The sequence below is a fragment of the Saimiri boliviensis genome, chromosome 7 (assembly GCF_048565385.1).
Source record: "Saimiri boliviensis isolate mSaiBol1 chromosome 7, mSaiBol1.pri, whole genome shotgun sequence".
Taxonomy (NCBI): domain Eukaryota; kingdom Metazoa; phylum Chordata; class Mammalia; order Primates; family Cebidae; genus Saimiri; species Saimiri boliviensis.
This window is the reverse complement of record NC_133455.1, coordinates 9880758-9896188: the sequence shown is the minus strand read 5'-3', so window position 1 is coordinate 9896188 and position 15431 is coordinate 9880758. Positions and strand designations below refer to the sequence as shown.

Below are 15431 nucleotides of genomic sequence, written 5' to 3'. Positions count from 1 at the left end.
TTCAAACCCATGTTTCCTCCCTATCACTGGCTGGGGGGTAACTCCTTCTCCCTTCTAAAGAAGTAACGATCTGGCTGGTGGCGGGCAGAAAAGCATAGATACTTCCTACCTAAGTTGAAGACTGGACTAAGAGCTTTGTAAGGACCCCACGGGGTGGCTATTATCAATGTTCCCATTTTACAGACAAGAAAACAGAAGCTCAGAGAGGTGAAGTTTGCGAGTGGAGGAGCCAGGGCTTGGGTCCAGGCCGGTGTGTCTCAGAGCTTGGATCTCGGTGGATACTCTTTCGTCTTTCCTGTTCTGGTCCCTGGCCCCCACCCGCTGACCCCCATGGGAGCAGAGTCTCTGCCAGCCACAGGCACTGGTAGTGCTGCCCCTGGTGGTTTCCATAGGGCAATGGAAAGCAAGGCCTTGGCCCCCGTAGGGAGCTCGGGTGGCCTGGCCAGGGCCTCACAGAGGCCGCAGCCCACACCAAAACCTCAGTGAACAAGCAAGCTCCCAGGACACAGGCCAAGCCCGGGGTGTTCCAGCCTAAACTAACAGCAGAAGGAAAAGGCAGAGGGCCGAGACCACCCACACACCCATTTCATTCCTCAGAGCCAGGCAAGCCCGCCGGGGCGGGGCCAGCCCCCAGGATACCTAGGGCACTGGGAGGACCAACCTGTTCGATTCTCATCAAAGAAGCTTGTCTCCTGGGACACCAGTGAGCGGAACAGACAGTTTCGGAGGCGAATGTTCAGTCTGGCAAATATGAGGGTAAAAATGCCGCCCCGAATACCTGCGGCAAATGAGCTAATTGCAGATAAGAGATGTTATAGCACGACGTCTTTCCAGACCAGTGACCACACCCGGCTGCCCCCTCCCGCTGCTGGCAGGTGTGGGAGCCCCACTGCAGCCCCACTCCAGTGCTGGCACCCCTGTGGGGTCCCCCTCATTCCCAGCAGGAGCCCCCCACAAGGTGAGGGCAAAGGGGACAGTGGTGGGGTGAGACCCAAATGTGCCAGCCAGACCCTTCTCCTTTCCAGAACGGCTCAGACAAAGCTGGTACTATTTTGGGACCAGATTCCTGCTTGGAAAACAGCTAGGGAGGGTGAGTGGGGAACTCCGAGCAATGAAGCCCTTTTCAGGGACCAGAGGGTGTGGTTCTAGGGTGCTCTAAATCAGTGCGGAAGCTGGTCCCCAGGGCGAACGGCTGAGGGACAGGCCCACCAGGGGCATTTCCAGGGCCTCCCTGGCCCCTGTCTTCCTTAGAACGGCCCTCCCTTCCCTCCCCGGTGCAGGCGGGGGTCCGCGGGGCAGGGCGTGGGGTTGAGCCGGCTACCTGCCAATGGCCAGCAGGCACACGACGATGACAGCCGTGCTGAACTGATCCATGCTTTTCTGGATGACGATGCCGTCGATGGCGCGGCCTGTGTAGTAGGGCAGGAAGGTCTCTCCTGGGGGAGGCAGGGCAGCCTCAGGGGCATGTGCAGCCAGGAGAACCTGCAGCCCTCTTCCAGAGGCTCCGGAAGCCCACACACCCGCCCCTCTGCCCGCTCCACCAGTGGGCTTTCCTCCCTCAGAACACTCCTGCTGCCCATCGTGGGGCCCCAGGGTGCCTAATGCCCCCTCCTCAGAGAACAGGGAAGCACTGGGCCTTGCATCCACGAAGCCTGGCTGTTCTTATTTATAGGCTACCAGGCATCGAGCCGCGGCTCCCACAGGATGCTTCTTTCTCTTCTTTTTTGAAACAGGATCTCGCTCTGTCACCCAGGCTCGAGTGCAGTGGCACAATCATAGCTTACTACAGCATCAAACTCCTGGGCTCAGGTGATCCTCCCTTCTCAGCCTCCTGAGAAGGGAATACCAGCATATGCCAACGTGCCAGGCTAATTTTTTTTTTTTTTTTTTTTTTGTAGAGACAGGGGTCTTACTATGTTGCTCAAGCTGGTCTCAACCTCCTCGGTTGAAGCCATCCTCCCACCTTGGCCTCCCAAAGCACTAGGATGATAGGCACGAGCCACCGCTCCCGACCTTGGTTTCATTCCCTTTGGCGCAGGGCCTGGGATCACCCCCATTTTACAGATGAGAAAAGTTAATTTGTTTTTCTTTCTTTTTTCTTTTTGAGACAGGGTCTTATTCCTGTCACCCAGGCTGGAGTGCAGCCTCAACCTCCTGGGCTCAGTTCATCCTCCCATCTCAGACTCCTGAGTAGCTGGGACTACAGGCACATGCCACCACACCTAGCTAATTTTTTTTTTTTTTTTTTTTTTTTTTTTTTTTTTTTTTTTTTTTTTTTTTGTAGAGACGAGGTTTTGCCATGTTGCCCAGGCTGGTCTCTAACTCCTGGGCTCAAGTGATCCACCCACCTCAGCCTCCCAAAGTGCTGGCATTACAGGCCTGGCCACAGTGCCCGGCTGACAGTGAAGCTGAATGAGAAGACTCGCCCAGGCCACATGGCAATCAGCGGCTGACTGATGCCAAAGTTGATTTCATTCTTCTCACTGGGTTCAGAGTCCAAATTCTAGAACCTCAGATGTTGCAATTCTGGTTCAAGCAATGCTGGAATTGTCACCCCACCCCTCCTGGTGTGGCACCTGATGCCTTGCCACATGCTTTCCTACCCATTTGCCTGTGTTGTCACAACAATCCTGGGGTGGAATGGGAGACTCAGAGAGGCTGAGAAATTAACTCCAGGTCACACAGCAAGTAAGGGAAAGGCTGAGACTCAAACCTAAACTGGCTTCCAATCTGGGGGCTCTTTCTTTTCCCCTTCCTGCTGTGGTATGAATGAATCCATCAAAATTCATATACTGAAACATAATCGCCAATGTGATGGTGATTAAGTCATGAGGGCAGGGCTCTCCAGGATGGGATGAGGGCCCTTTTCAAAGGGCTTGTGAGCCTAGGTCTGCCGTCTCTCACCCTTCCACCTTCTGCAGTGTGAGGACACAGCAACAAGAGACCATCTTGAAAGCAGAAAGTGGCCCTCATGACACCAAACCTGCCAAGACCTTGATCTGGGACTTTCCAGCCTCCAGAACAGCGAGAAATCAGTTTCTGCTGTTTCTAAATGACCCAGTCTATGGAATTTTGTTATAGCAGCAGAAACGAGACTCCCCCGCCAATAATCTAGATTACCCACTCTCCTTTTATGGACGTAGTGGTGTCACCAGATCAGGCCCTTGTTCATCCCAGGACCTGTTTCCACTGAAATTCCTTCCATGAGCAGAGCCAGGTTTGGGACTGGGGCTACAATAGGTGCTCAATAAAGGCTAGTGAATGAACCCCAGGCGGGTCTGGCTAGGGCCGTCTGACCTGGCTCAGACGCTTGGACAGCAAGACTTTCTGTGCAGTTCTGGTGCCCTCTGCTGGGACCATGAGGTGGCAGTCTAGAGGGCCTCTGTCCTCACAGTCCTCAACCAGATGGGGTCTCCAGCTGAGGCTGTGGAGTTCCACCTAGCCTGAATTTCGGCCTCAGTTTACCCATAGAAAAGAAGAAGGTAATGGTGAGCTGTGACCGCGTTTCGATTCCAGCAAGCACCAATCGCCTTACTGGGTACCTGGTGCTGTGCAAAGCATGCCTGAAACTCTCTTGCCAAATCTGCACGAGAATTACATGAAACTCTCCAATGTACCAGCAAATACTCAGTCCTGCTTTCAGACCATCTCCAGAAACGGACCACTTTCACTGCCTCTACTGCCCCGACCCTGGTCCAAGTCATTAACTTCACTGGGACTAGCTCAGTAGCCTGCTCTCAACTTTGCTGGTATCAGCCTGTTCACACAGCAGACAGCGGGATCCTATTGGAACTAACTCAAACCTTGTTGCCCCTCGGCTCAAAACAGTCCAAAGCCCCCATCTCATCCAGTGAGACTCTAAGAGCCAAAGTCTTCACAGTAGCGCACAGAGGCCTGCGTGACTGAGCCCCCAGCAGCGACTTTGTCTTCTCCCTGCCCCACCTCATTCCCTCTGCTCCAGCTAGCTGGTCTCTGCTCTTGAACAGAGAACACCTTTCTGCCTCAGGACCTTTGTACACGCTGGTCCTTCTGCCTGGAGTGCTCTTACCCATACTTTTTTTTTTTTTTTTTTTTTTTGAGATGGAGTCTCACTCTGTCACCCAGGCTGGAGTGCAGTGGCATAACCTCAGCTCACTGCAACCTCTGCCTCCCGGGTTCAAACAATTCTCCTACCTCAGCCTCCCGAGTGGCTGGGATTACAAATGCCCACCAACATGCTAGGCTAATTTTTTGTATTTTTAGTAGAGACAGGGTTTCACCGTGATAGCCAGGGTGGTCTTGATCTCCTGACCTTGTAATCCACCCACCTCAGCTTCCCAAAGTGCTGGGTTTACAAGCGGGAGCCACCATGCCTGGCTCTTTTTTGTTTTTTTAAGATTCTGAGCGCACAGAAAAGCTGGGCACTGCTGAATGCTTGTTGACTGAAAAATAATCATTAATTATTGTAGTACCTAATTTTTCTTTTTGAGATGGGGTCTTGCTATGTTGCCCGGGCTGGTCTCAAACTCCTGAGCCAAAGCAACCCTCCCTCCTTGGCCACCCAAGTAGCTGGGATCACAGGTATGTGCCATTGTGCCTGGCCCTAACATTGATTAAGTACTTAACTTTTGCTAGGCACCAAGCTTCCTCTCACTTCATTCTCACAATACCCCAACAAAGCCCTCACTTCAGGATGGGCAAGCGAGCGCTGGCCAGGTTTATAACTTGCCTAAAGTTATCAGTGAAGTCGGGGGCCTGAGCCTCAAGTCTGAGCCTGACTCTTGATACAATCCTGCAAGCTGGGAAAATCTGCTCAGCAGTGTTTGAGGACATCTGCTTTCCCCAAGCACACAGCAGCTGACGGCAGGGCCCCAGCAGGTGGGGTAAGCAAGGTCATGGCATGGGGTGCCATCTACCTGCACAGGCATGACAGTCATTCATACTTTTGTTCATTTATTCATTCAGTGAGCCCGTCTGTGCCAGCTACTGGGATCCAGGATGAATCAGACCTGGCCCCTGCCCCTGAGGGGCTCAGGACCTGGGAGAGGAGGCAGGAGGGTGAATGTGTGACGGGGTCTTGCTATGTTGGCCAGCTTGGTCTTGAACTCCTGGCCTCAAGTGATCTTCCTGCCTCAGACTCCCAAAGTACTGGAATTATAGGCATAAGCCACTGTGCCCAGCATGAATGTATAATTTTTTTGTTTTTGCTATTGTTTTTTTGAGACAGAGTCTCACTCTGTTGCCTTGGCTGGAGTACAGTGGCACGATCTCAGCTCACTGCAGCCTCCACCTCCTGGGTTCAAGAGCTCTTCCTGCATCAGCCTTCTGAGTAGCTTGGATTACAGGCGCCTACCACCACGCCCGGCTGATTTTTGTACTTTTAGTAGAGACAGGGTTACACCCTGTTGGTCAGGCTGGTCTCAAACTTCTAATCTCAGGCGATCTGCCTGCCTCAGCCTCCCAAAGTGCTGGGATTACAGGTGTGAGCCACCGCACCCAGCCTGAATGTATCATTTTTACATCATCAAAGCTATAACTGAGGCACAAAGTTGTCACAGTTGGCAGAATCTAAGGTGGCTTCTTAAGTAGGGTACTTTTGGGCCTCCCAGCATGAGCAGGATAATCTGCCTGGTTAAATGGGAAGGGGTCACCCCAGTCCTCACAGCTACTAGTGCTTACTGGGAGCTGCCTATGTGCCAGGAGCTGTCCAAGGTGTCTCACCCATGTGGATTCACTGACCCTCCCAAGCCCGGTAGGAGAGTACTACTATGCCCATGTCACAGAAGAGGAGGTTGAGACTTAGAGGGGTTCAAAAACTTGCCTAGCCTCACACAGCCGTCAAGGGGATGGGACTGAGAGGGCGGAGGTGGATCACAGGAGGACTGGGCTGCAGAGTCAGGGCCAGCTCTGGGTTCACCTGTCCTCTCTAAGAACATTTTGGCATTGTCATTGCACTGTCACCTTCCCAGGCTCTGTCTCTGTCAGTTAATTTTTTTTTTTTTTTCAGACAGAGTCTTGCTGTGTCGCCCAGGTTGGAGTGCAGCGGCGGGATCTTGTCTCACTACACCTCTGCCTCCCAGGTTCAAGCGATTCTCCTGCCTTAGCCCCTGAGTAGCTGGGACTACAGGCATGCGACATGATGCCCAGCTAATTTTTATATTTTTAGTAGAGACGGGTTTTCACCATGTTGGCCAGGATGGTCTCTATCCCTTGACCTCGTGATCCGTCTGTCTCGGCCTCCCAAAGTGCTGGGATTACAGGCATGAGCCACCGTGCTCAGTCAGTTAACATTTTTATTTTGTTATTTATTTATTTATTTATTTATTTATTTTTTGAGATGGGAGTCTTGCTTTCTTACCCAGGCTGGGTGCAATCTCGGCTCACGGCAACCTCTGCCTCCCAGGTTCAAGTGATTCTCCTGCCTCAGCCTCCTGAGTAGCTGGGACTACAAGTGTGTGCCAACACATTGGCTAATTTTTGTATGTTTATGAGAGATGGGGTTTCACCATGTTGCCTAGGCTGGTCTCAAACTCCTGACCTCAAGTGATCTGCCCACCTTGGCCTCCCAAAGTGTTGGGATTATGGGCATGAGCCACTGTGTCTGGCCTAAAAATTTTAAAACTCACAGTAGCTAACATCCGTGAGCACTTACAATGACAAGCCAAGCTCTGGGCTTATTCCTTCTCCTGTTTTTTGTAGAGACAGGGTCTTGCTCTGTTGCCTGGGCTGGAATGCAGTGGCACCATCACGGCTCACTACAACCTCAAACTCCTGAGCTCAAGGGATCCTCCCGCCTTAGCCTCCCAAGTAGCTGGGCTATAGGTATGTATCACCATGCCCAGCTAATTAAAAAAATTTTTTTTTTTAGAAATGGGGTCTTGCTGTGTTGCCCAGGGTGGTCTCAAACTTCTAGGCTCAAGCGATCCTCTAGCCTTGGCCTCCCGAAGTGCTGGGATTAGACATAAGCCACTGCACCCAGCTCTCTTGTCTGTTTTTTTTTTTTTTTTTTTTTTTTTTTTTTTTTCAGCATCTAAAATGTCAGGAAATAAGGACTAATAATCCTCATTCCACAGAGGAGGGAAGCAAAGCTCAGAAAGGCTGGAGAACTCGTGCAGGGTTGGAAGCAGGACAGGGATTTGTGCCCAGGCCTTGTTGCCCCTAGAACCTGTGGCACTCCAACTCTGCAGGGCCACCTTCCCACCCTGTTGCTGAGTAATGCTTTCAAACTGTTTGGACAAGACTCACAGTCACAAATACATTTCACATCACCAACCAGGCCACCCTTGCATGTAAGCACACACAACTAAAATATTAATAACAGTTTCACAAATCAATGTTGCATCTTACCATGAGCAACACATTCTGATGTTTTCTCTTTTTTTTTTTTTTTTTTCAGACAGAGTTTCACTCTTGCTGCCCAGGCTGGAGTACAGTGGCACGATCTCGGCTCACTGCAACCTCCGCCTCCCAGGTACAAGTGATTCTCCTGCTTCAGCCTTCTAAGCAGCTAGGACTACAGGTGCCCGCCACCACACCTGGCTAATTTTTGTATTTTTAGTAGAGATAGAGTTTCACTATGTTGACCAGCTAGTCTCAAACCCTTGACCTCAGGTGATCTGCCTGCCTTGGCCTCCCAAAGTGCTGGAAATTACAAGTGTGAACCACCATGCCCAGCCCACCCTGACGTTTTCTAGTCTATCCTCTAATGATCCCAGCTCTAGGAAATTTACCCTACAGATCCACTCACATTCACATGAAATGTGTATGGACAGAATTATTCATATTCAGGCCGAGCACGGTGACTCATGCCAGCACTTTGAGAGGCCAAGGCAGGTGGATCGCTTGAACTCAGAGTTCGAGACCAGCCTGGCCAACATGGTGAAATCCCGTCTCTACTAAAAATACAAAACTCAGCAAGACATAGTGGTGTGTGCCTGTACTCCCAGTTATGTGGGAGGCTGAGGCAGGAGAATCACTTGAACCCGGGAGACAGAGGTTGCTGTGAGCCAAGTTTGTGCCACTGCACTCCAGCCTAGATGACAGAGCAAGACTTTGTCTAAAATAATAATAATAATTATTATTATTCATGTTCAGAGGAAAAGGCTCAAAATAACCCAAGAGTCAAACAATGGGAGACCAGCTAAATAATTTGTGGTATAGACACACAATGGAATATTATGCATCCAAATAAAACAATGAGGTACTAGTGGGAAAACTCCAGAACATATTAAGTGAAAAGAGCAAAACATAAAACAATGTGGGTGAGAGGTGGGGGAGTGACGCCTGTTCTTCTGATGTGCTTGTAGCTGCATAAGGAATAGCTGGGAACACACACAAGAAATGAGTAAGGGAATTTTAAAAAAATGAGTAAGGAAGAGTGCTTTCCTCACCACCTGGTGGTTTCCAGATTCTTTTCCTGCAGTTAGCCCTGCACAGGATGATCAGGGTAGTCAGGGTAGAATTAGAAGTGAAACGCAGCCAGGCACTGTGGCTTGCACCTGTAATTCCAGTGTTTTGAGAGGCCAAGGTGGGAGGATCACTTGAGCCCAGGAGTTTGAGATCAGCCTGGACAACACTGTGAGATCCCAGCTCTAAAAAAAAAATTTTGTTGGCCGGGCGCGGTGGCTCAAGCCTGTAATCCCAGCACTTTGGGAGGCCGAGGCAGGTGGATCACGAGGTCAAGAGATCGAGACCATCCTGGTCAACATGGTGAAACCCCATCTCTACCAAAAATACAAAAAATTCGCTGGGCATGGTGGTACGTGCCTGTAATCCCAGCTACTCAGGAGGCTGAGGCAGGAGAATTGCCTGAACCCAGGAGGCGGAGGTTGCGGTGAGCCGAGATCGTGCCATTGCACTCCAGCCTGGGTAACAAGAGCGAAACTCCGCCTCAAAAAAAAAAAAAAAATTTTGTTTAATTAGCTGGGTGTGGTGCATGTGCTGTAGTTCCAGCTACTTGAGAGGCTGAGGCAGGAGAATCACTTGAAGCTGGGAGGCTGGGGTTGCAGCGAGCTGAGATTGTGCCACTGCAGTGCGGCCTGGGCAACCGAGCGAGACTCCGTCTTGAAAATAAACAAACAAACAAACAAATAATAAATTAAATTAAATAGAAATGGGTTCTTGCTGTGTTGCCCAGGCTGGTTTTGAACTCCTGGGCTCAAGTGATCTTCCCACCTCCACCTCCCAAAGTGCTGGGATTATAGGTGTGAGCCACTATGCCTGTCCTGTTTTCATTTTCTTATCAGTTTGATGTCTGAACCACATAAGTAAAATGTTTAAAATCCAAGGCAGTCATGCCCACCTAACTTGATTTCCTAGTGGCCGCCCGGCCCCGGCGTCCTGACTTACCCAGAGCTGCCACGATCAGGAAGAAGGAGGCAGCCACGAGGAAGGCCACGTCGGGCTTGGTGTAGGACAGCAGCTTCTGCAGCGTGGCCCCAGACGCCTGCTCGGGCGGCGGCTGGCCGCCCCCGGGGAAGCCCTCGGCCTCGGTGGCCCCCCCTGGCTCCAGGGCCTGGGTGCCCGGCCGCACGGTGGACAGCAGCCACCACAGCAAAAAGGATGCAGCCAGTGAGAGGTACGTCCACACAAACAGGGCCCAGAACCAGGGGTCTCGGATGGGCCTGCGCACTTCCGAGAAGAGCAGCAGCTTCACCATGGCGTAGATGCCCACGAAGAGGCACACGAGGGTGATGACCAGCCACGAGGCCCGCAGCCGCCGCGGCCCCAGTGCACTGTTCTTGGCCACGCCAATGGTGGCCCCCAGCAGCAGGCAGCTGCGGTACAGGCAGGCCGCCCAGAGGTCCAGCACCGAGTCAAAGATGTTGAAGTGGCGGATGTCCTCCAGCAGGCTGCGGTCCAGGTGGCTGAAGACATAGATGGCCGTGGTCATGCAGACATCCACGCTCATGAAGGCCAAGGTCACCACCACTGCCTTCCACAGCCGCATCCTGCTGGCTGCCGGCGGGTGCCGAGGGCCAGGTTGTAGCTCACGGGGGCAAGGCCATCATCGTCCACGGGGCGAGGCCAGACCTGTAGGGACAACAGCGAGCATCAGGGCAAGGGTTCAGGTTTGCCACTCACTGGCTGTGTGACCTCGAGAAAGTCACTTGACATCTCTGAGCCTTAGTTTTCTCATCTGTAAAATGGCAATATCAACTTCCCGGGGTGCTATGAAGATTCCACTCATTCAAGGGATACTTACTGGGTGCCCACTGTGGCCAGGCTCTGTTCTTTGTGTCATGAACAAAAATAACAAAGATAACTGCTGTCCTGGAGATGACATACTCATGCAGGAGACAGATAATAAGGAAATGGGCCTGGTGGGGTGGCTCATGCCTGTAATTCCAGCACTTTGGAGGTGGAAGTGAGTGGATCACCTGAGGTCATGAGTTCAAGACCAGTCTGGCCAAGATGGCAAAACCGCATCTCTACTAAAAATACAAAAATTAGCCAGATGTGGTTGTGCACACCTGTAGTCTCAGCTACTCAGGAGGCTGAGGCAGGAGAATTGCTTGAACCCGGGAGGCAGAGGGTGCAGTGAGCTGAGATCACGCCACTGCCCTCCAGCCTGGGTGACAGGGTGAGACTCCATCACAAAAATAAAAATAAAAAAGATAATAAGGAAATGATATGTGTCGAGAGACAAGGAGGGCTGGCCGGGTATGGTGACTCATGCCTATAATCCCAGCACCTTGGGAGGCCAAGGTTGGAGGATCCCTTGAGGCCAGGAGTTTGAGACCAGTCTGGACAACAAGGTCAGATCCTGTCTTTAAAAGCAGAAAATCAGCTGAGTGTGGTAGCATGCTACTGTAGTCCCAGTGGCATGGGAGGATCACTTCAGCCTGGGAGTTCGAGGCTGCAGTGAGCTATGATCATGCCATTGCACTCCAGCCTTGGTGACAGAGCAAGATCCTATCTCTAAGAAAGAAAAAAAAGTTTAACTAAAAAAAAAGAGATAAGGGTTATTGAGGAAAACAGAGGTGGGTTGAAAAGAATAGGGGTAAGGGAAGAGAGAGATCAATTTTATTTTATTTATTTTTATTTAATTTTTGAGATACAGTCTCACTCTGTCACCCAGGCTGGAGTACAGTGGTGCAGTCTTGGGTGACTGCAACCTCTGTCTCCCAGGGTCAAGCAATTCTCCAGCCTCAGTACCCCCAGGTAGCTGGGACAAGAGGTGCATGCCACCATGCCCAGCTAATTTTTGTATTTTTAATAGAGATGGGGTTTCACCATATTGGCCAGCCTAGTCTCAAACTCCTGACTTCAAGTGATCCACCCACCTTGGCATCCCAAAGTGCTAGGATTACAGGCGTGAGCCACCATGCCCAGCCAGAGATCAATTTTAAGCAGGAGGCCAGAGAAGACCTCACTGAAAAGGTAACTCTTGAGCAACATTTGAACAGTTAGGAAGTCCACTGAGTGGCTATCTGGGGAAAAGCACTTTGCACAGGTGAAAGAAACCTGCCGGAGACCTGAGGCGGGAGTGTCTCTTGGGAAGGCCCCCATGAGGTCAGAGAGGGTGGGGAATTTCTGGCGGATTTTGCAGCCATAGTGAGGATGAAGTTTAAATAAGCAGAGTTCCATAAACAGTCACTGTCTTTACTATCACTACTATTACTAATTTCTCTGAACCTGTTTCCTCATTCGCAAAATGTGAGCATGAGGTTCAATGTGTCAGTTCTGGGCAGAGTGCCTGGTGCATAATCACTGCTGATTGTAATCAACCATATGCAGTTGTGCTTAATAAATGTTGGTCCACTTTTCCCCTCTCCACATCAGGCCTTCCATCTGTGTAATCCCAAATAAACTATTTTAGTCTAAGAGGGAATTTGACGGCTATGGGGGTGGCTTGCAAGCCACAAGGCAATCCAGAAACCTTGACATCTGCTTGGAAGTTTCCAGAATCTTTTCCTCCCACCCAGGTTGGCCCTTGTGCCCAGCCCTAGGTCCCTATGGTTTTCTGAATCTTGATGTCTGCTTTATCCAAGGCACTTCCCAGCAGAGTGCCTGGTGCATAATCACTGCTGATTGTAATCAACCATATGCAGTTGTGCTTAATAAATGTTGGTCCACTTTTCCCCTCTCCACATCAGGCCTTCCATCTGTGTAATCCCAAATAAACTATTTTAGTCTAAGAGGGAATTTGACGGCTATGGGGGTGGCTTGCAAGCCACAAGGCAATCCAGAAACCTTGACATCTGCTTGGAAGTTTCCAGAATCTTTTCCTCCCACCCAGGTTGGCCCTTGTGCCCAGCCCTAGGTCCCTATGGTTTTCTGAATCTTGATGTCTGCTTTATCCAAGGCACTTCCCAGCACTGGGTCCCTCAAGACTTCCCCAGAGCTGCAGGGACACCCGGGAAGTGGGCCTGAGTTTGTCGGTGGGTCTAGTGCAGGGTGGGATTAGGACTATCTGGGGTGTGTCGCTGGGTGCTACCTCCTGTCTCAGGTCCAGTCCTTCCTCCCCTGGGCCTTTTGTTGTCTCATCTGCAAAATGGGCTGAGTTCTAGATCCCCCAAGAGGGAGGGAGAGGCGCTGGGTGTCAGGAGGGATGACTGTTGTGACTGGGAAGGGGCCATCCTGAAAGAGATCCTCTTCCCTAGGCTCTGGTGCCCAGGTGCCCAAACCGCTCATGCTGTGGCATGATTGGAACCTCAAACAATCTCATGAGGCCAAGTTTTCTATATTCCCATTTACAATTGGGGAAACCAAGGCACAGAGAGACAAAATCACCTGATCCAGACATTCGGTCAACAAGGGCCCAAGCCAGGACTTGAGGCAGTGGGTGCAGGACCCCAGCGCCTGCCTCTCCACCTGTGCACTGCGTGCCTGCACACAGCAGGTGTCTAACAATCACAAGCAGACAGAGTATACCACTGCACTTCCTCTGAGCCCTGCCCTGCGCCATGTGCTTCAAATCCAGGTGGCTTCACCTATTTCATCCTCATAGCAACTTTGTGAGGGCACTGTCATCTCTCCCACTTAGCAGATGGAGAAACAGACCCAGAGAAGTGAAGAATTTGCCCAAGATTACACAGCTTCTGAATAAAAGAGTTGGGATGTGAACTCAAGAGGTGTCTGGGCCCAGAATCTGTGTTCTTCACCCCTAAACTAAGAAAACTTTCAATACAGAAAATGCTACCAGGGGCTGGGCATGGTGTAATCTGGCCCACGTCTGTAATCCCAACACTTTGGGAGGGCAAGATGGGCCGATCAATTGAGCTCACGAGTTCGAGACCAGCCTGGCCAACATGGCAAAATCCCATCTCTACTAAAAATACAAAAATTAGCTGAGCATGGTGGTACACACCTGTAATCCCAGCAACTCGGGAGGCTGAGGAATGCGAATCACTTGAAATGGGGAGATGGAAGTTGTAGTGAGCTGAGATTGTGCCACTGCACTCTAGCCTGGGTGACAGAGGGGGTAGGGCAGAGGCCTCCCTACTGCCCTGGGAGGACCTTGTGGTCATCAGTGTCATTTTACAGCTAGGGAGACAGAAGAGGTTAAAAAGGAAAAAAAAAAAAAGAAAGAAAATAAAATGCTACCGGGAAGTGTTCATCTAAGGAAAAACAGTCCACAGCAGAGGGGGATGGGTGGCAGAGGTGATGGGGCTGCTGAGGCTAATTGCTGGCAATGACAGCAGCTGGCGTGAGCTGACACTGGTCCGGCACTGCTCCAGGCACTTACAGGCGTCAGCACTCACCAGAACCCTGTAAATAGGTCCTATCATTATCCCCATTTTACAGTTAGGAAAACTGAGGCACAGAGAAGTTAAGTGACCTGCCCCAGGTCACACAGTTAGGAAATGATGGAGCTGGGATGTGAACCCTGTCCATTGAGTTCCAAAATCTGTACTCTCAACTCCAAAGCTCCAATCCTTTAAAACAGCCTCTCCAGGCAGTAGGCACAACCGCTGCTGATGCTGAGGAGGGGTCTGAGATGCAGAGGGGGAACGGAGTGGGGGGATATAATGACCCCCAAGCCCAGGCCCTGCTTTCACCCTGTGCCTCTGGACACATTGAAGCCCATCGAAGAGACGAGAGTTGCTTAGTCAGCAGCTGCCCCTCCAAAGATGGTCAGGGCTGAGGAGGGTCAAGGGCAGGGGGAAGTGGGTAGGACGATCGGACACCCTCAGCCCAGGTCCCCGCTCCATCCCCAGCCCTGCCTGAGCTGCCCACACAGGCTCCTGTCTGCTGCAATGCAGAGGCCTTGGGGAGCGAGCGAGTGGGTGAGCTCCAGTCAGAGCCCAGGGAGGGAAGCTCCTGGCCCGGTGCCATTCCAGGCCTTCCAGCCAAGCCACTGCCGGCTGCACCAGGTGCTGCCAGCCGTCTCAGCTGCTGCTCTCCTCGTGGTGGGCACATGGGGCCCCTTAGTCCCCAGAAAGGGGCTGGGGCTCAGAAATGGAATAGGAGGCAGATCAGCAAGAGACTCGAAGGCTGGACAGCAGCCCAGAGCCTTGGCCGGCGCTCCCAACTTGACTCCCAGCCTCTGGGGGAATTCCTGCCCCAGCCCCCGATAGCCCAGGATACCAGTTATGCCCCCCACCCCCAGGAGCCTATTTATCTTCACCCAAATAAACAAAATTTTAAACACCCATATCACAGACTACCAAAGCCATATTTTGCAGATGGGGAAACTGAGGCTCAGAGACGGTGGGTCTGAGGCTTGTCTCAGGTCATCCAGCAGGCTGAGGCAGAGCAGTGCTAGCTCCTGGGTCCCTGCCCCCAAGTGCTGAGTCCTTCTACCCCAGGTTCCTAGCAGAGTGGAACCAGCCCTGGGTCGGGTTACAGTCCCCAGTGGGGACAGTCTACTCCAATGTTTTTAAAGCCACTGAGCAGAAGCGTGACCACCAGCCAAGGCTGCTTAGAGGCCCATCCCCGCTCTCCATCCACCTGACTCAGAGGATGCGCTGGGCTTGGCCAGGTGGAGCTGGAGGACAAATTGTGGGCACATGGGTGACTTGCTTGGCCCGAGGGACAAGGACAAGGTGGTGGCCAGAGCAGGCCCCAACCAGAACCCAACAAGGCCTAGGAAGAAAGGGGTGGCTCACCCTGACTCCGCGCACTAAGGAATGGCACAGGATGAGCAGGTGGCCCTGTCCCCACCAGCGGTCTTGTCAAAGGCTTTTCTTCCCAGGAGAGAAGATGCTGGTTGGGGTATCTCTAGGCATCAGCTGCAGAGAAGGCCAGAAGACGATAGATAGCACTTATTATGATGCTGCAACAGAGACCCTTCACTGGGCCCTACTAAGTGCCTGGCACCTCCCAACACAGCCAGGCCTCCCCACTGCCCTGTGAGGACCTTGTGGTCATCAGCTTCATTTTACAGCTTGGGAGACAGAAGAGGTTAAGTGACATGAAAAAAATGACGAAGGCAGGATGGAGACCCACATGTCCCTCTCAGGGTGGTGAGGGGGGGCCCCGCCCAGGCTATTCAGGGACTGCAAGAA

The 15431-nt window shown here is 51.8% G+C and overlaps 1 protein-coding gene across 3 annotated transcripts in view; it reads right to left on the bottom strand.

Annotated features, from left to right (window-relative positions):
• The window catches only part of ABCB9 (ATP binding cassette subfamily B member 9), a 40192-nt gene that overhangs the window by 23426 nt on the left and 1335 nt on the right, over positions 1-15431 (bottom strand). The window contains exons 2-5 of one of the 3 annotated variants that reach the window (XM_010342761.2): positions 15033-15155; positions 9328-10011; positions 1322-1436; positions 662-792 (exon numbers count right to left, since the gene is read on the bottom strand). In XM_010342761.2, the coding sequence (XP_010341063.2) occupies positions 662-792; positions 1322-1436; positions 9328-9928 (847 nt within the window). In that variant the 5' untranslated portion in view covers positions 9929-10011; positions 15033-15155. The remainder of the gene's footprint in view (positions 1-661; positions 793-1321; positions 1437-9327; positions 10012-15032; positions 15156-15431) is intronic. The other 2 variants (XM_010342762.2, XM_003932140.2) reach the window with 2 other exon arrangements.